This window comes from Hermetia illucens, chromosome 4 (assembly GCF_905115235.1).
Source record: "Hermetia illucens chromosome 4, iHerIll2.2.curated.20191125, whole genome shotgun sequence".
Lineage (NCBI taxonomy): Eukaryota > Metazoa > Arthropoda > Insecta > Diptera > Stratiomyidae > Hermetia > Hermetia illucens.
In genome coordinates, this window is record NC_051852.1 from 64416560 (window position 1) to 64436294 (window position 19735).

The following is a 19735-nucleotide window of genomic DNA, read 5'->3' on the forward strand; positions in this document are numbered from 1 at the left end:
CACTTGTACCGACCGTCGTTAATAATTTTCCGGGCGAAATCCGAAGCTAAGCAACTTACGGTGGCTCCGGTATCAATCAGTCCTGAAACACGCTCACCCAAGACTCTGACATCCGCATACGGGCGAATATCATTATTGAGCCGACTCGTGAGAATGGCAGAGTAGTAAAGACGTCGGTTGCGCATTATTCGCATCCAATCTTGTCGTAAGCGCACAGTTGAGCGCTTCGGTTTTTTCGTCGCCATTTCCGCTACTCCTAAGATCCATTTTCTGGCCGCTTGATATTCTTGCAGTCTTACGTGCAACGGCCTCAGAACCGAAAGCATCGGTTTTCTTGAAACAATTGCTGGTGGGGTCAAATCCGGGTAGGTCATAGCTAAGTTTATCGGACCGCTTCAACACGGTAACTTTCAGAGTTACTGTGGAAGACGTTGTCGCAACGCCTGCGCAGTCACGTGCGTCCAATGCAGGAACGCCCTGATGACTGGGGCTGGGCTCTGGAACTCGACAGTTCGGTCATACGGGCTTACGAGTGTTCGGGCGCCAGCAACCGAAACAAAAGACTTTGGGATCCTCCCAACAGTCTTCAAACAAATGTTCAATCTGCCGACAATTCCAGCAGACCAAGTCCAAATCACGATCCTGAATCTCAGTCTGAGGATTACCTGAGGTGTTCTTTATGTCAACACCCTCTTCAGATTCAGCAGAATAGCTGTGTAATTGGTGTGAGAGCCTGCTTGAGAGACGCTCCTCTAAACTCTATCAACTTGTCTTCCGTTAGGAATTTTCTAGCCTATAGGCTAGCGAACGCACAGTTTTATAGTAACTGTCGAAATCTTTGGATGGACCTTGCATGCGCTCCCTCATCAGTTCAAGGATATCCCAGTCATCTAGAGAGTCCTTAAACTTCTGGCGAAGAGCCTCACGAAAAGAGGTCCACTCGATTCGTCCGACAGTAGTAGTAGTCCCAATAACAATCTGCTGCTCTGTCTCTGAAAAGGGTGTGTACATAAGTACAAAGCAGGCCGAAATCTCCCTGTAGGGTTGTGTTGGTCAAAGCCTCCACGCAGAACAATCAATTGGTTGATGGGCAAAGTTTGCGATGTGCCATCAAAACCCAAGTCCCAGGACGCCAAAATTGAATAAACACGATCCGCTGACATGGTACTAAGCGGTTGTGCCTGGCATCCATCGTCCTCGTCAGAGTCGGTAAAATCGTACATATAGTCGAGTCCGAATCTGTCCTCATGTCGGTGAAAGTTCTCGGATCCGGACCTATTGTGAAGTCCGTAAAAATCAAGGTTACGTCTATGGTCAGGGGTGTAAAAATGGTCTTTATTGTGCCCATAGTCACGTCTGTCCTCAAAATGCACTGCACGAGTTGAAGCGGGCTGATGTTGAGCTGCCTGATGCGCTGAATGCGTGTTCGGGTTCGAGTCTCGAAGCGTAACAAATTGCTCTCGAACCAATCCTTCTACTCGTGAAGTGTACGTCGCCCTAGCACCCCGCGTGGAAGGATCAACCCAACCCACAGGATCTCTCCTCGCCGCCTCATGTCACCGTCAGTCGTCACGGCGTGCTGGCAGGTCAAGCTCACTGAGATCCACTGACCTGGAGGTAGCGTGGAAAGAAAACGATAAAGGTTGCGAGACCCTTGATCTCGTCGAAGTGACATATCGTTAATAAAATTAAAAAAAAAAATAAAATAAAATAAAATTGGAAACCACCAAAAGGAAGTCCAAGAAAAACAAGTCTGAATACCGGAAGCTCGCGCTTCGGCTATAAAGGTTTTGTGTTCATCTTATGTAAGAAATTTCAACGCACATTTTTCTATCCGTATATAGCTACAAATCGAAGATAATCTTTCATATTTTTCCAAACTACGCCATACATACATACGTACATATTAAAGCCATAGATATTACGCTCACCCTAAACAAACAAACTGCCTATTTTCGAATACTGTACACATATAGGCACGTATATAAATAGATATATTTTCCGATTTACCTCTTATATCTATTTGAATTAGGCACTACCCGCAAAGTTCATTAGCACGCATATATTATATACCTACATACACACATGTCTGGTTGACAAATAACTAAAAAACTATAACAAAATAATTCTCTGCGACCCAATTCATAGAACTCATTTCGTTGTGGTATTGACGAATTGATATGTGATGATGACATCATGCAGGTTGTAGAGTGCACGAAATTCACATAAAATGGTAAAGTTTCACCCCCTATAACTTTGTTAATAATTGGATTTTTTTCAAACTTGACCAAACTGTGCATTATGTTCTTCATTATACGCATGCCAAATTTTGTACTTCTGAGATCAACATAAGGGGGGTGCCGGGTAATTTCTAAAATGTGGAAATATACTATTATTAACTTTATTTGAGCAGATATTGGAACCGGATATATTTTGGGGCCTAGATTTCGTAGAGATGCAACACTGTGATTTTTTTCAGATTTTTCGGTTGGATAGGTTCTGAGAACGAGACCTGTTACACTTTTTGGGGGTCATATGTTGAGCCCTCACTCCCCTATGTTTCACCCAACATCAAATATTGAACCGGTTTCGAAAAGTACTAATTGAGACCTTTCATTTGATACCCCACATGGCTACGTTCTGTCAAAAAAAATGTGCACCCTCCATTCACATGTATTGGGAGCCCCCCCTTAAACTTAACACAATATGGTGCCACTTACTGCATGTAAAGGGAACACCAGATTCCATACTCTCACCAATTTTCGTGGTAATCGGTCTAGCCGTTTTCGAATAAATCGGGTGTGACAGACGGACAGACAGACAGACAAACAGACAGACAGACAGACAGACAGACAGACACCGTCTCGATTCTAATAAGGTTTTGTTTCACACAAAACCTTAAAAAGAAGCGAAATTATAATGTACAAAAGCGAAAAGGAAAAAAAAGCGAAGTATATAAAAGGAAGCAAAAAACAAGTCGGGAAACCGGAAGCTTGACGCTTCAGGTATAAAAGGTTTTGTGTTTCCCTATGTGAGGAGTATAACTTAGTTCTCCATTGGCTTATAGCATTGACCCGAGATATTGAAATCGTTCAGTTCTGGGCAGGTTACTGCCATTGCCAGAACTGAGCGATTTAAATATCTCGTAGGGCATGTTACTGCCATTGCCAGAACTCAGCGATATAAATATGTCGAGTCAATGCTATCTTCCAATGGAGAACTGCGTAATGAAATTGTTTGACGCATTAATGCAACCTGGATGAAGTGACATTCCCCAACTGGTGTTTTTTGTAATCGACGTATCAGCGCACGTCCGAAATATAAAATTTACTGCAATGTCGTCCGTCTGCCGCTCTCTATAGTTCTGAGTGTTGGCCGACTATAAAGGAGAATGAACGGCGTCTTGCGGTAATGGGGACGAAGATGTTGCATTGCACTGGTGGCGTGACACGTTTTGATTACGTCTGAAATGAGAATATTCGCGATCGATATGGGTTTGCATCGATCGTGTAAAAACTGCAAGAGAGGCGTTTTCGATGATGTGGTCACGTAATTCACGCTAACGAAAATTTAACAATCAGTATTGATCAGAACATCGAAAGCAATGGTAAGCAACCAAAAAGCCGGCCAAAAAAAATGGTGGCTTGATACGCTGGATGGGGATTTAAAGGTCTCGCGATTAGATCCTGATCAGGCATTTGATAAAATAAAATGACGAAAGCGATCACCACGAGCGAGGAGGAGGAGGAGGAGCGACGAGTGCATGACAGCTCCGTGTAATATAGTTAAAAATTCCATTGCCCTCTATTTTCTAGAAAGCGATTTAAATAAATCTTTTGATGGAAAGCCCTGTGTTGATAATGGTCAACTTCATAGGCTTCACGCTCTCCGTTTAATATTATTAGCAAATGCCAACAATTTAACCAACATCAAATATAAAAAAAGGGCTGGGGAGAATTAGATTCTTCTTGAATGGAATTTTAATATTTCCCTCGAATTTCAATTATTCTCGTTAATTATGACGTCAGCATCTTATTTGTATGGCTTAGGATGCTGTAAATTAACACGAAATTGATAAGTTTGAACTTCTATAGCTTTGACACTAATAGTTGGATTTTCATTTTCGCATGTATATGCACGAGACTGTCCTCTATGTCGGTGCAAAATTTGGTACACCTAGGATGAACTTAAGGGGAGCTTTTTAGTCAATTTCTAAAAATTGATAATATACTATTAGTAAATTTTTTGAGCAGATACCGGAATGGGACATCTCTCGAAGATTAGATTTCACATAAGTGCTTTACACAAAACTTTAAAAAGGGCTGCAGATAAATAGATTCTTCATATATGCGACTTTAATATTCCATGCGAATGTCAATTATTCCGGGTAATTATGACGTCAGCATCTGATTTGCATGGCTTTGGAAGCGGTAAATTCGCGCGAAATTTGAACTGCTATAACTTTGACGTTAATTGCCAGATTTCCACGAAATTTAGCACGTATATACAAAATATTGTCCTCTATGCTGGTATGAAATTCGGAAGTCCTGGGATGAATTTAAGGGGGGTTTTCCAGTAAATTTCTAAAAAGTAGTAATATACTATTAGTAAGTTTATTTGAGCAGATACCGGGATGGGACATATTTTGAGGCCTAGATTTCATCTAGGCGCACCACCCTGATTTTTTTTCGGATTTTAGGGTTAGGTTGTCTCCGAAAATGAGTCCTGTCTCACTTCAAGTGCGTACATTTTGACCCCTTACTCACGCAATTTGCAATTTATGCCAAAACTAATGTCAGTTTCGGAAAGTACAAATCGAGACCTTTCATTTGACATCCTGCACAACTATATTCGGTGAAACAAATTTTGAATCCCCCCTTTGCATGTATGGGGAGCCCCCTTTTAAACTCCACCTAAATTTATGCCACTCACTATATGCATGGGATTTCATAGCTCCCATCTGTCCACCAAATTTCGTTCGGATCGGCTTAGCCGTTTTGGAGAAAAATGCGTGTGACAGACAGACATTGAATCGATTTTAATAAGGTTTCGTTTTACACAAAACCTTAAAAAGCTAAAATTGTCGAATCAATCGAAAAGAAAAAGATGCAAAAAAAAACAAGGCAAAAGAAAGAAAATAGTGAAAAAGAAGAAAGAAAAACGAATCGCGAGGATTCATCTCTCCCTAAATTGTTCAACTCCTGTAATAATTAACTCCCGCAAAACTCTCGGATGACCAAAAAGCCATCCCAACCTCATAAATTTTTTTATCCGTGTGCAGAAAACTTCCACACACAGTGGTTTTTTTCATGAAGAGACAACAATCAAGTTGCTCCCCGTCGCAGAATATTAAATAAAAAAAAAAAACAAGCAAAAAGGTATCGCGAGAATTCAGTCTTCCTCGGCTGAAGTCAGAGAGCAAAGTGAAGATGAATCATTGAGGACGGAACGGCACAGCATATAGCCGACTACCTCCGTATTCCATCAAGGATCCATCTCACCCGTCACTTCATCCCTACGAAGAAGAAAGAATATTTAATTTTTTTAAAATGCTGAAACGAAGAGATAGCCGTTTCACATAAAGGTAGGGAAAGACACTCCTCAGAAGCTTGGACGGCAATACCTTTCAACTTATAGCCGCAAAGGCCCGTAGATCCAGAGGCTTCTGGAAGGCAATCACCTACGAGACGTATCTCAAGACAAACACAACAAACGACTAGCTCTTATGGTATTCTACCAAGGATAGGACAGGAAACTCTACGTTACAAGGTGGGAAAGGAAATTGAGGCTTAGGAACACTTGCTTCCGGGGAAAAAGGCGTGAAACCTAAAACTAGAAATCTGAAGGCAAGTGTACGTGGAGCCTAGCCGGGAACAATATTGAGAATCTATTGATTCTCTATCCAACGAAGTTGTGAGCTGGGATAGGCTATCTTCCACTTGATTCAGAATACCTGCAAATAAGAAATTAGGCCTGAATCCAGGAAATGTTTTTTTTTTTTTTGGGAGTAGGGTACGTGAATGCGTTTACGCACAGATGGTTGGACTCCCGCAACAGTACGCTGGCGGACTACCAACTAAACACCTCCCTGTCATCAGAGAACTAGCCTGGAACCGTTTGACACATTACTTCGGGCTAGCCCTCCCGCTCTCCCGGCTTTGGGAGCCTTCAAGTTAGGGAATTCCTTTCACCAACAGGAGGGGAGGGGAGAAAGGGAGTTGTTGTTAGTTCAGGGAACCCCTTACCGTCCGATCCCTCTGCCGGTCGAGTCCAATCTTCTTCGTAATAAGAAGAGCCCGAACATAATGCGCAATACGATTCCAGCTGCCAGCGCTCTTGAGCATCTCTCGCACAATGTTGTCTGGAAAGAGCTCCGCTCTGTCTGCATAAAGCTGCTGGCGGAGGCCGTCCCGCCTCTTGCAAGAGAAAAAGGTGTGTTCAGCGTCATCCGCCACTCCATTGCAGAACACACAATCAGGAGATCGCGCCTTCCCAATCCTGTGCAGATAAGACTGAAAACCTCCATGCCCACTTAGAAGTTGGGTAAGGAAGTAATCAATCTCACCGTGCGTTCTGTTCAACCATGGGTCTAATTTGTCGATGAGCCGCGCAGTCCACTTGCCCCTTGATTCATTTTGCCAAGAAAGTTGCCACTCGCTTAGGGTGCGTTTACGTTCTTCACGGGCAACCACTTCTCGTAAGTTTTCGCCCTTACGGCGATAGATAGCTTTGCGCTCCATGGCAAGGAGGGCAAAACTCCCCGCCTCTGCACTCGAGCGAGGCGTTTACGATGCACCTCCTTGTCAAGGGCATCAGCCCATACCTCCGCACCATAGAGAAGAACGGACTGCGTTGTTCCCATGAGGAGACGTCTTCTAGTTGATATAGGGCCCCCAACATTCGCCATTAGCCGACTTAAGGCCGCGACTCCAGCTGCAGCCCTGTCCGCTGCTGCTTTGATTTGCTCGAAGAAGCTCATCTTCGAGTCTAGCATTAAACCAAGGTATTTAATCGCTGGTTTTGACTCTATAGTCAACTCGCCGATCGATATGGGACGCAGGGATCCAGGAAATGTTGGGCCCCACGTTGGGTGCCATTTGTAATGGTAAAAGTGGATAGGAAGATCAAGTCGATCATCCTAAGTGGCCGACAACGACCTAGAGAGCAGAGCTATCCCAGAAGTCTAAACAAATTGGCTAAGTTGACCGTGAAGGTCTGCCCGCACAGATTGAAGCTCCATCAAAGTGCTCGCTCGACACGTTCTTGCACGCCACTGTGCTAGTCAGGCTCGGGAATGTGGAGGGGTCCTTTGAGCGCTTTGATCCCTCACGAAAATCTTTACACCTTCTTTCCAAGCAAAACGACATTTTTCTTTGCCACCCAACTGTCACCTCCTCCACACCTCAGCAAAAAAAACCGGTAGTTTCCGAAAATGAGTTCTGTCTCGCCTTAAGTGTGTACATTTTGACTCCTTACTCGCACACTTTGCAATGCACATTCGGAAAATACTAATTGAGACCTTTCATTCGATACCCTGCATGGCTATATTGGATGAAGAAAATGTTTGTCCCCTTTAAACTGAACGAAAATTTATGTTACTCACTGTATGCGTGGGATTTGATAGTTCCCAAATTCGTTCGGATCGGTTTAGCCGTTTTGGAGAAAAGTGCGTGTGACAGACAAACAGACAGACAGACAGTGAATCGTTTTTAATAAGGTTTTATTTTACACAAAACCTTAAAAAAACAAAATGAAATGAAAAAAAACACCGCTTCACTATTAATTACTTCATACTAACCGACATTTTTCCGACGCACCCTCAGAAACTGCAGTGCGCCTACACATCCACAACCTTACTACTACGCCATTCTTTTATACCCAATCTCCGATCCCACCACCCCAACCTACAACACCGAGCTGGTTACCAATACAAACTGTCCGATATAGTCCTTCTGCAGGCATCCTCCAAGACTCAGTTCTGTCAGCAACTCTATTTGCCCTATACACCGCCGATATCCCACTCCAGTACCCTACCAACCCCCCCAAGCTGTCAAAACCATACAATACGCTAACGACTTGATCCTCTATACCTGTTCCCGAAGCATACAATCCGCCCAAAATGGCATCAATACCACCCACAAGATGCTAGCCAACACCCGCAACCTCACTATTAAAATCGGATCATCCCCCATCCGCCATCATCCCCAAGGTCAAATTCTTCTGCTATAAGCAGCTTATCCGTCCCCTAATCACATATGGATTCGTCGCATAGGGTGACGTTTCCTCAGCCCAAATGGAGCGTCCACGGGTGCGTAAAAGAAGGTTTTTCCGCCTGTCCCTGTCCAACCAAGCCGTTTATGACGAGATAAATTGCTCCCACATAGACCAGATCCTCCTTACCTCACTGACCAAATTCCTCAATGCCACGAAAATGACCTCACCCAGTTTTACTCCCACATACGCAGCTACAACACGAGCCCCTCATACCGCCACAATTCCCTCCCTTTAGATCCCCTAACTCTTTCCACCCAGAATAGCAGCTATCGCGACGGTAAGATGATTATATTCAACTGGCGATACGATCGACACCGCCCTAGCCTCGTTTACTCCATCGCCCAATAACACCACCGTCCTCTATATGTATCCTTCCTCCATCCGTTCAGATATCCTAATAATTCCTCCGTGCAAACAACAATATAAAAGGGGTTTTTCCTAACTTTCCCCTCTATAGTACAAGTCCTAAAATAAGCTAGCATTACTTTAAATTAATTCTATTATTAAGCCAAATGTTAGCCTCTAGGTAAAGTTAAGCTGTGAGAGATAAGTCTAGTATTAGTTTAGTCATAAGCTATGTATAACCAAATTAAAGAAAAAATAAATCGAATGTGTTATGAGAAACTGTTGATTACTAACTTTAATTACTCAACAATACATTTTTATAACAAGTCGGGAAACCGGAAGCTGGGCGCTTCAGGTATGAAAGGTTTTGTTTGCTTCTTCTGTAAGTATATTTGAGTGTAGAACTATCCCATTTGTACGTAGCCCATTAAGAATATGCATCTAGCATGTCAGATTTGGTACTTCAGGTTGTAAATTTACTTTGTGCTAGTGTAACTTTGCTGCTAATAGCATGATTTTGATCAAATTTAGGGATAATATACTTCATATTATATTTTATACAACTGCCAACTTTTATCACTTTGGGATAAACCTTTGCTCAATTTTCCCAAAAATATGGTAACATACTATTATTAACTTAATTTGAACAGATATCGATACGGAGAATATTTTGAGGCCTGGGCACCATATAGAGGCAGCCTCATGGTCTTTTTCAGATTTTTCGGTTGGGTGGTTTCTGAGAATGGGTCCGTTAAAGAAATCATCACTTTCGACCCCTCCCACTCTCCGCCTATCTAATAAATCTCAAAACCAAGACTGGCCTCGAAAAGTACTAATTGAGACCTTTCATTTGATACCCCACATGACTACATTCGGTAAAAACAAAATTTTAAACACCCCTTTTACATGTATGGGGACATCTTCAGAAACATCTTCAATCGTGAGTACAGTGCAATTAAAATTGACAATTTGGATTTAATCTTGAGTGTTATTTTGTGTCAAGTTCCACGTTTATAATCAGTTTCTTTGGATGGATTGTACGCCGATTGTGATCGCTCTGTTGTGGGGATTGTACGCTCCTAATTGTATGTGGAGGTGAAGCCCGACTTTTGGTGTTCGGTTGCTTGTGTGGATTGTACACTCCTAATTGATTGTGGAGGTCCAGTCCACCTTTGGTGATCGTTTTGTTTTTCGGGTAGTACGCTCCTCTATTGACTACGGAGGTCAAGTACGCCTTTGGTGTTCGGTTGTTTGTGTGCATTGTACGCTCCTAATTGGTTGGGGGGTCCGAAGTTCTGTCATAAACTCATCCATGATATAAATATATTGCAATTTTTCTCCGTATATAAACGGTCCAATTAAGTTCTGTGCGGCTCTTGGCAATTTCTTCTGAAGAGAGGTGTCAGATGTAAATGCATCATTACGATGGATTATTAGGTGACCTTCTAATTCCAAAGAAATTCAAAATCAATTACAAAAATCGTAATTAATTGGTAGCTCAGAAGCTACCAAATCATCCAATTCTACTTTCAAGAAAGCGAGAAAGCAAACCAAAAAGTTTACAAAATCCCCCAAGAAATTTTAGAAGCAAATGAGCTAGAGTATGTTCAAAATCACATAAGGACCTATAATCTTAATGATGAAGAAACAGCACGATTGATTCACGTCTTAAAACCACTGAGTGATATTAAGTAAAGTTTCTATTAATAAAATAAAATCAAACTTTTTATTAGACTAAGCTTTCGGAAATCGAGTGTATAAAGACATGACTTTATTTGATTTAATGCGCCATTAAACATCATCATCATCATCAACGGCGCAACAACCGGTATGCGGTCTAGGCCTGCCTTAATAAAGAACTCCAGACAACCCGGTTTTGCGCCGGCGTCCACCAATTCGATATCCCAAAAAGCTGTCTGGCGTCCTGGCCAACGCCATCCCTCCATCTTAGGCAGAGTTTGCCTCGTCTTCTTCCTCTACCATAGATATTGCCCTTATAGACATTCCGGGCTGGGTCATCCTCATCCATACGGACTAAGCGACCCACCCACCGTAACCTATTGAGATTTTATCCACAACCCGACGGTCATGGTATCGCTCATAGATTTCGTCGTTATGTGGGCTCCTCATGTAGGGGACCAAAAATTCTTCGGAGGATTCTTCTCTCGAAAGCGGCCAAGAGTTCGCAATTCTTCTTGCTAAAAACCCAAGTCTCCGAGGAATACATGAGGACTGGCAAGATCATTGTCTTGTACAGTAAGAGCTTTGACCCTATGGTGAGACGTTTCGAGCGCAACAGTTTTGTAAGCTGAAATAGGCTCTGTTGGCTGACAGCAACCGTGCGCGGATTTCATCATCGCAGCTGTTATCGGTTGTGATTTTCGACCCTAGATAGGAGAAATAATCAACGGTCTCAAAGTTGTATTCTATTATCTTTATTCTTTCCGTTTGACCAGTGCGGTTTGATGTTGTTGGTTGGTTGGTTTTTGGTGCTGACGTTGCCACCATATATTTTGTTTTGCCTTGATTGATGTGCAGTCCAAGATCTCGCGCCGCCTGCTAGATCTGAATGAAGGCAGTTTGCACGTCTCGGGTGGTTCTTCCCATGATGTCGATATTGTCAGCATATCGTCAGCATAGACCAGTAGTTGGGTGGACTTAAAGAGGATCGTACCTCTTGCATTTACCTCAGCATCACGGATCACCTTCTCGAGGGCCAGGTTAAAGAGGACGCATGATAGGGCATCCTCTTGTCGTAGACCGTTGTTGATGTCGAATGGTCTTGAGAGTGATCCTACTGCTTTTATCTGGCCTCGCACATTGGTAAGGGTCAGCCTAGTCAGTCTTATTAATTTCGTCGGGATACCGAATTCTCTCATGGCCGTTTTACCCTGGTTATGCTATCATAGGCGACTTTAAAGTCGATGAATAAATGGTGCAACTGGTGTCCATATTCCAGCAGTTTTTCCATCGCTTGCCGCAGAGAGAAAATCTGATCTGTTGCTGATTTGCCTGGAGTGAAGCCTCTTTGGTATGGGCCAATGATGTTGATGATGCCATTAAACACGTCAATAAAATCTATACAACGCAAATCAGTTCTGTTAGTTGTTATCTAACCTAAAATAAAAATATGCTTACTATTAAGAGATCAGAGGCAACCATAATACTTTTGCATAAGTAATGTGATTGGTTTGCTTGATTAATTTTCGATATTTCCTAAGGTCGCCATTGAAACTTGCTTTCCGGCATTTTTTGTAACAATTTAGAATTGAGTTCAAAAGTAGGTGCACTGGATTTTATCCTCTTGAGTTTTCTTTCCAAATTACATATGCATATTGCGCCAATTTTTTTCGATTGTTAAGATTTTGTGTAAAAGTGGTCATTTCTTCTACCCAAACGAAAAATCTGAAAAAGATGAAAACAGTACATTACTATAATTTTGAGTAATTGATGCCAAAACCCACTTAAGTATACCCTAGAATCATAAAATTGCAATAATATGGGCTATAATATAATGCATGATTTTACCAAATTTCGTGGGAATCGCACTATTACTAACATATATGAAGTTAAAATTGTCGCTTCAGTGAAAATTCTAAGAATTATCTGGAATGTCAGTAGCAGTTTCTCACATAAAATGAATACAAAACCTGTATACCTGAAGCGTCGAGTTTCCGGTATTCCGACTTGTTTATTTAGTTATGAATCTAATAAGTTGATAATGGAAAAGGTGAGCAAACGAATACTTTTTTGACACACTGTATATTTAGAATAATGAAGCAAACGTTTCCTGCTTTCTTTAAAGTCTTATTTCAAATCTTCTATTTCACAGCTTAGAAGAGAAGCAATTCAGAAGAATCTCTAATAACTGGAATTTGGCGCCCGAAAAGCAATATAAACCAATTTGGTTCGCACAAAACGAAAATGGTGAATGGATCTATAACGGGGAATATTGGCAATGCAAAACTGTTCAAGACTGGTCAAAATGCCCCCAAATCTTTTAGGTGTTGCCTCCAAGTTTCTACAGCTTTGAAAAAATTTTAACGAAAGAAAGATCGTGTTAAATAAGGGATTTAGTTTTAATTTCATTTTATTGACATTTGGCGAATTATTTCAATTAATATCTATACAACATATGCAGAAGCAAAAACGCACTATGGTTTTGAAAAAATCCTGTACCGATACGCAAACTTCCACAATTCGAAAATCACTGAATGCAGTACAGCATAAACCTCAACCATTCCAAGGTAAACCTCAATTATTACAGAGTATAAACCTTAATTATTGCAGGGTTGCTCAGAATTTGCTTACCCATACAACTCACAAATCCGACGTGAACTCGCCACTATAATAGGACATAGACTCAACTGGTGAAGTAACAATATGGGCGTGCGATCAAAAAGCCCTAGAATACACATGAATGCCCACAACCACGCCTCACCAAGTTCTAAATTGTCTAACCGAAGAGCACGCTTTACAGAGTTTCTCTAGCGCTCCCGAGGGAGAAATAAGAGTAATAATGTACAGTTATAAGCCAGTAAAGGGGAACTTTCGAAAATGAGGATCTGGTTCAGTCGTAAGTCCCTTATTCGTCAGTACTGAACTGGCGCATAACATATTTCGGTACGACAGTGAAGACTTGCCCTACAGCGACTACCAGGTAACTTTCTTTTATCTATGAAGCGAATCGTAGAGCATGAACCTGCATTTCTATCGCTACAACCGAGGAGGACGTAAGGTTGGCCTTCGAAAGCAATGAGGAAACCTTATAGAGGTGTGGCTAGACCAGGCCAACAACGCTCTACCCTAATAAATAATAATAAATTTCCATATAAAGCAATGTGTTTCCAAAGAGTGCGATGTATCTGTCAAAGAGGGCACATCTTCCAGCAAAAGGCTCAATGACTAATGGAATAGTGGATAGCTTTGATTCGACTTGCGGGCGAGACGAGAGGCTCAGAGAGACCTCGCCTATAAAGAAGGCTAATGGTACTTTATGCTGTTATTGCATTTATGTTACGAGCGGAAAGCATCATGAAGATGCTAAGTTATACTGATGCAGAGCGGCCAGTTAGTTGGTGAGTGTTGGACTGATACTTGCAGAGGGAAAAATGGAAGCGCTCCTCATCATTAACTGGCGTAAGGGAAATTATGCTCGCATAACAGTGTTATGGCAATGGAACTGCAGCTGTTACATCGATGCAAATTTCTGACCTGTATTCGGAGTTTGAAAATTTGATATGAAAAGGGCATGTAGTTTAGATCCTGTCGAACCGTGAGAGAACGCACCATTGCTTCTAACTGAAATCATCCATGGTCTGGTTGAGTGGCTTGCAGATATACAACCGATTTATTGATGAATCCTAATTTCTGTGCTCTTGATCGTCAGCAATAGCGAGGAATGCGTTGACCAGAGGAAGGATGCTCCTCAAGGCTAGTGGCGCACCCGTCACGTCGTGTATTGCGAGAGAGGTTGAAATGAAATTGGGGGAATCCAAACCATAGCTTGAGTGAGAAACAGAAAGAAGCAAAAAAATTATAGAATGGTAGCAATACCTCAAAATATTCGCAACATTTCTTTCTGTACATACATGCAAGGTATAATAACATATATTATACCTTATATTTATGTATAGTAAATATGCCTGGAACATTTCCGCATTCCGTCGCACGCTCGATGACCTTGCATATGTTTACTTCCTACATAGTGTTTATACACCAGCGAAAATAGTACACAATGGAAGGTTGAAGTCGCAGCAGAACCCATGAGTAACGAAGCAGTTCTAAAGCCACGCGAGTCAGAGCAGAAATAATATCAGATTTATAAAGTGGTTTTGTACTGTGCCTTTACTATTTTTGGTAGTGCAATAAAATAATTTTGAAATTCAACCAAAGAGGTGATTTATTCATCATCATCATCATCAACGGCGCAATAACCGGTATCCGGTCTAGGCCTCTCTTAATAAGGAACTCCAGACATCCCGGTTTTGCGCCGAGGTCCACCAATTCGATATCCCTAAAAGCTGTCTGGCGTCCTGGCCCACGCCACCGCTCCATCTTAGGCAGGGTCTGCCTCGTCTTCTTTTCCTACCATAGATATTGCCTTATAGACTTTCCGGGTGGGATCATCTTCATCCATACGGATTAAGTGACCCGCCCACCGTAACCTATTGAGCCGGATTTTATCCACAACCGCACGGTCATGGTATCGCTCATAGATTTCGTCATTGTGTAGGCTACGGAATCGTCCATCCTCATGTAGGGGGCCAAAAATTCTTCGGAGGATTCTTCTCTCGAAAGCGGCCAAGAGTTCGCAATTTTTCTTGCTAAGAACCCAAGTTTCCAAGGAATACATGAGGACTGGCAAGATCATAGTCTTGTACAGTAAGAGCTTTTAACCCTATGGTGAGACGTTTTGAGCGGAACAGTCTTTGTAAGCTGAAATAGGCTCTGTTGGCTGACAACAACCGTGCGCGGATTTCATCATCGTAGTTGTTATCGGTTGTGATTTTCGACCCTAGATAGGAAAAATTGTCAACGGTCTCAAAGTTGTATTCTCCTATCCTTATTCTTCTTCGTGTTTGTGTTTGACCAGTGCGGTTTGATGTTGTTGGTTGATTCGTCTTCGGTGCTGACGTTGCCACCATATATTTTGTCTTGCCTTCATTGATGTGCAGCCCAAGATCTCGCGCCGCCTGCTCGATCTGGATGAAGGCAGTTTGTACGTCTCGGGTGGTTCTTCCCATGATGTCGATATCGTCAGCATAGGCCAGTAGTTGGGTGGACTTGAAGAGGATCGTACCTCTTGCATTTACCTCAGCATCACGGATCACTTTCTCGAGGGCCAGGTTAAAGAGGACGCATGATAGCGCATCCCCTTGTCGTAGACCGTTGTTGATGTCGAATGGTCTTGAGAGTGATCCTGCTGCTTTTATCTGGCCTCGCACATTGGTCAGGGTCAGCCTAGTCAGTCTTATTAATTTCGTCGGGTTACCGAATTCTCTCATGGCCGTGTACAATTTTACCCTGGCTATGCTATCATAGGTGGCTTTAAAGTCGATGAACAGATGGTGCAACTGTTGTCGATATTCCAACAGTTTTTCCATCGCTTGCCGCAGCGAGAAAATCTGATCTGTTGCTGATTTGCCTGGAGTGAAGCCTCTTTGGTATGGGCCAATGATGTTCTGGGCGTATGGGGCTATCCGGCCTAGCAAGATAGTGGAGAATATCTTATAGATGGTACTCAGCAACGAGATACCTCTATAATTGCTGCACTGTGTGATATCTCCTTTTTTATGTATGAGACAGATTATGCCTCGTTGCCAATCGTCAGGCATTGATTCGCTGTCCCATACCTTGAGCACAAGTTGATGAACCACTTGGTGTAACTGGTCGCCTCCATATTTAACCAATTCGGCTGTAATTCCATTGGCTCCTGGCGACTTATGATTTTTTAGCCGATGAATTGCACGGACTGTTTCTCCTAAACTTGGTGGTGGCAGTATTTGTCCGTCGTCTTCAGTTGGCGGGACCTCCAACTCGCCGATGTTCTGGTTGTTCAGTAGCTCATCAAAGTACTCAACCCATCGCTCTAATATGCCCATTCTGTCGGAAATCAGATTTCCCTCTTTGTCTCGGCAGGATGAGCATGGAGGTGTATACGGCTTCATCCTGCTGACTTGTTGGTTGTTGGTTGTTGTTGTTGGTTGCTCCCTGTACTTTTCTAGTTCACAGACTTGTTGGTTCTCCCAGGCTTCCTTTTTCCGTCTGTGAAGTCGCTTCTCCGCTCGACGGAGTTCGTGATAAGTCTCTGCGCGTGCCCGCGTTTTTTGAGAATGCAACATTACTCGGTATGCGGCATTCTTCCGTTCCGTTGCTAGCTTACATTCATCGTCAAACCAGCCGTTCCGACTCCTTCTGCGGCTGGGGTCAAGTATATTTGTGGCCGTATCCATGATAACGTTCTTCAGGTGGTTGTGAAGATCATTAGTTGATGCTTCATCTCCAGGTTCTCTGTTGACTTCGGTTATTGCGGCATCCATTTCCCTCTTATAGGTGTCGCGGAGGGTTGTGTTGTGGATGGCTTCAGTATTCACTCTCACCTGATTGTCAGAGGGGATTCTAGGTGGTATTGTTATTCGAGCTCGGAGCACCATGGCAACGAGATAGTGATCCGAGTCTATATTCGCCCCCCTATATGTTCTGACATTCATCAAGGCTGAGAGGTGGCGGCGTTCGATCAACACGTGGTCAATTTGGTTGAAAGTGGTCCCGTCTGGAGAGGCCCACGTATGTTTGTGGACCGCTTTCCGCGCAAACCAGGTACTTCCAACAACCATTTCGTGTGACCCTGCTAATTGAATAGTTCGCAGTCGGTTATCATTTGTTTTTTCGTGTAAGCTATGGGAGCCAACGTATCGCCTGAATACGGGCTCCTTCCCTACTTGGCTGTTAAAATCCCCAAGTATGATTTTTATATCATATCTGGGACAGGCTTCGAGGGTTCGTTCTACTGCCTCGTAGAAGGTATCCTTCTCCGACTCTGTAGTCTCCTCTGTAGGGGCGTGAACGTTAATGAGGCTTATATTTCTAAACTTTCCTCGCAAGCGCAGAGTGCATAGCCGTTCGCTTACGTTTTCAAAGCCGAGAACAGCAGGTTTAATTTTTTGGCTGACTAAGAAACCTACTCCCAGCACATGGTTTACTGGATGACCGCTATAATATATGGTGTAGTGGCTCTTCTCCAGGAAACCGGTCCCTGTCCATCGCATCTCTTGCAACGCTGTTACATCAGCCCTATATTGGGACAGGGTATCGGCTAGCTGCTACCAGCTTCATCTCTGTACAGGGAGCGTACGTTCCATGAGAAAATGCGCAAATCGTTTTTCCTTTTTCGTTGCTGGGTCCGTCGTTTTAAAATCCGTGCTATCCGAGGCTCCTGTTGTGGCTTCGTAACAAGTTGTTTTCCATGTAGGGTTGTCAGCCCTACCCAACCCCCAACCTGGAGGACCACTTGGTACAATTTGTCCCGTTTTTAGGCGCGGGAGACTCGCCTTCATCCTTCCCCGTCTGCAGCTTTTCGTCAAGAAAGAGCTCCCAGCGGTCACCACGTCGAGGTGGAGATAGGGTTTGGTAGTAGAGCTGTTGGTGTTGGTTCAGCAGGCATTTCCCAGGTTTTATGCTCCATCGTGGGTACCAATCCACGTTTCGCCCCGGGACCTATACTACCCTTTGATTTTGATTTATTGCAACAGGCTTTAACCCGGACTTCCTTATAAGTACAGGTCCCAACGGTTCTTGGGCAGCGTTCTCCAGGAAGGTTCTGGGACATCATAAGATAAGCCTATGAACACAGCGATTGCTGTCCAAACCAACAGGTCGTGAAGTCAGGCGAAACCTGCTACTGCAGATGACGAGATTCCGTTTGAATAATTCCCTAACCCGGTTATTGTTTCTCACACTTTTCTCCTAAACTGCGCACTCTACATCCACCAAATTTTCAGAATTTATTACAAGGAGTTAAATACAGTAGATTCTCAAAGGGTTCGGCTTACTTTCAATTTATATGCGAAAACCAGGTTTTGTTTTTATTAATTTTCATGTCGTAAATTCAGGTAATTACACTATTTTGATCGTAGCTCCATTCCGGTCCACTGACTTCTATCATACTTCAATTAAAAAGGCTTTTCAAGCACTTTAAACGAGCTTTAGATCAATTTCCACCTAAAGTTACTGATTTTGCGTTATTTGACCATAAACCTAATGGTCAAACGTAAATTCGTAATGTCTAAAAAAAATTAATATTTTTTTTAGACATTACGAATTTACGTTTGACGAGCCATAACTTTGTTCATACTGTACTTACAAAAAAATAATTATTATTCTTTTCGTTATTTAATTTGCTTTGTCTCTGCTTAATCTGGTTTTTACAGGGTGCGGCAGCATAAGTTCCTTTTTTCAAAACTCAATAAAAACTATTGTATGCATCGGAAAATATCTAAAGTTTCTACCTACATTGTTTTGAAGATCAAATCCCCCATTCTCCATACATTACGTAAACCGATTTCTGGCGTTTGTCATGACTCTTGTTAGCATAGCAGGTGTTATGTTGGCAATTTCTTCTTGGATGTTGGTCTTCAAACCTTGTAGGGTTCTTGGACGGTTCACATAAACACGGGATTTCAAAAAACCCCATAGAAAAACATCACAAGGGGACAGATCGGAAGAGCGTGCCGGCCATTCCAAATCGCCTCTAATTGAGATAAGGCGCTTTGGAAAGTGTTCCCTCAAAACAGCCATCGATGCTCTTGAAATGTGTGCTGTTGCACCGTCTTGTTGGAACCAAGTGTTCCCCAAATCCAAATTTTCTAGCTGTGGGGAAAAAAAATTCTGTAGCATGTTTACATACCGGTCCGAATTCACTGTGACTGTAACCTCATTTTCCTCAGAAAACCAGGGACCAATAATTCCAGCTGAGGAAATTGCACACCACACTGTGACTTTGGGTGAATGCAAAGGCTTTTGATGCAATTCTCGAGGGTTGGTGTCAGCCCAGTAGCGTATGTTTTGTTTGAAAATGGGCTTCATCCCTAAAAAAACAATAGCACCCTCGGGAACGACATCAAGAAGAAGCTCACACGCGTTCATCCGAGAATTGAAGTCACGTTCTGAAAGTTCCTGCACTATCGCCATCTTTAGGGATGAAAATGAAGATCATCACGAAGAATTCTTCTCACAGAACGATCGGATAGTCTAAGGGCAGATGCGTGTTTGCGCGCAGAACGCCGTGGCGATCGCAACATTGACGCTCTCACTGCTTCAATGTTCTCAAGCGATCTAACGGGCCGAGGGACTCCAGTTCTTCCTTTTGTCGCACTTGCAGTTTGTCTGAATGTAGTGACCCATGTAACAATTGATTTGCGGTCTGGGACGTGGGCCAACGGGGCTAAATTAAAGCGATTCCGAAATGCACGCTGTGTTGCAATAACCGAACATCCGCTTGAAAAGTAATCCTCAACGGCAAAGGCACGCTCCTCATTATTCCAACGCATGATGGCGACTGAACTGTGTCGGGACAAAACTTTACAGTATCCCCTCTTGAACGAGACCACTAGCG

General features: G+C 42.9%; 1 protein-coding gene across 1 annotated transcript in view; it reads left to right on the forward strand.

Moving 5' to 3' along the window:
* LOC119655302 (oxysterol-binding protein 1-like) overlaps window positions 1-12653 on the forward strand; it is a 358882-nt gene extending 346229 nt beyond the window's left edge. Inside the window, exon 4 of the mRNA XM_038061129.1 lies at window positions 12452-12653. Coding sequence (XP_037917057.1) covers window positions 12452-12623 — 172 coding nt within the window. The 3' untranslated portion in view covers window positions 12624-12653. The remainder of the gene's footprint in view (window positions 1-12451) is intronic.
* The last annotated feature ends 7082 nt before the right edge of the window (window positions 12654-19735 follow it).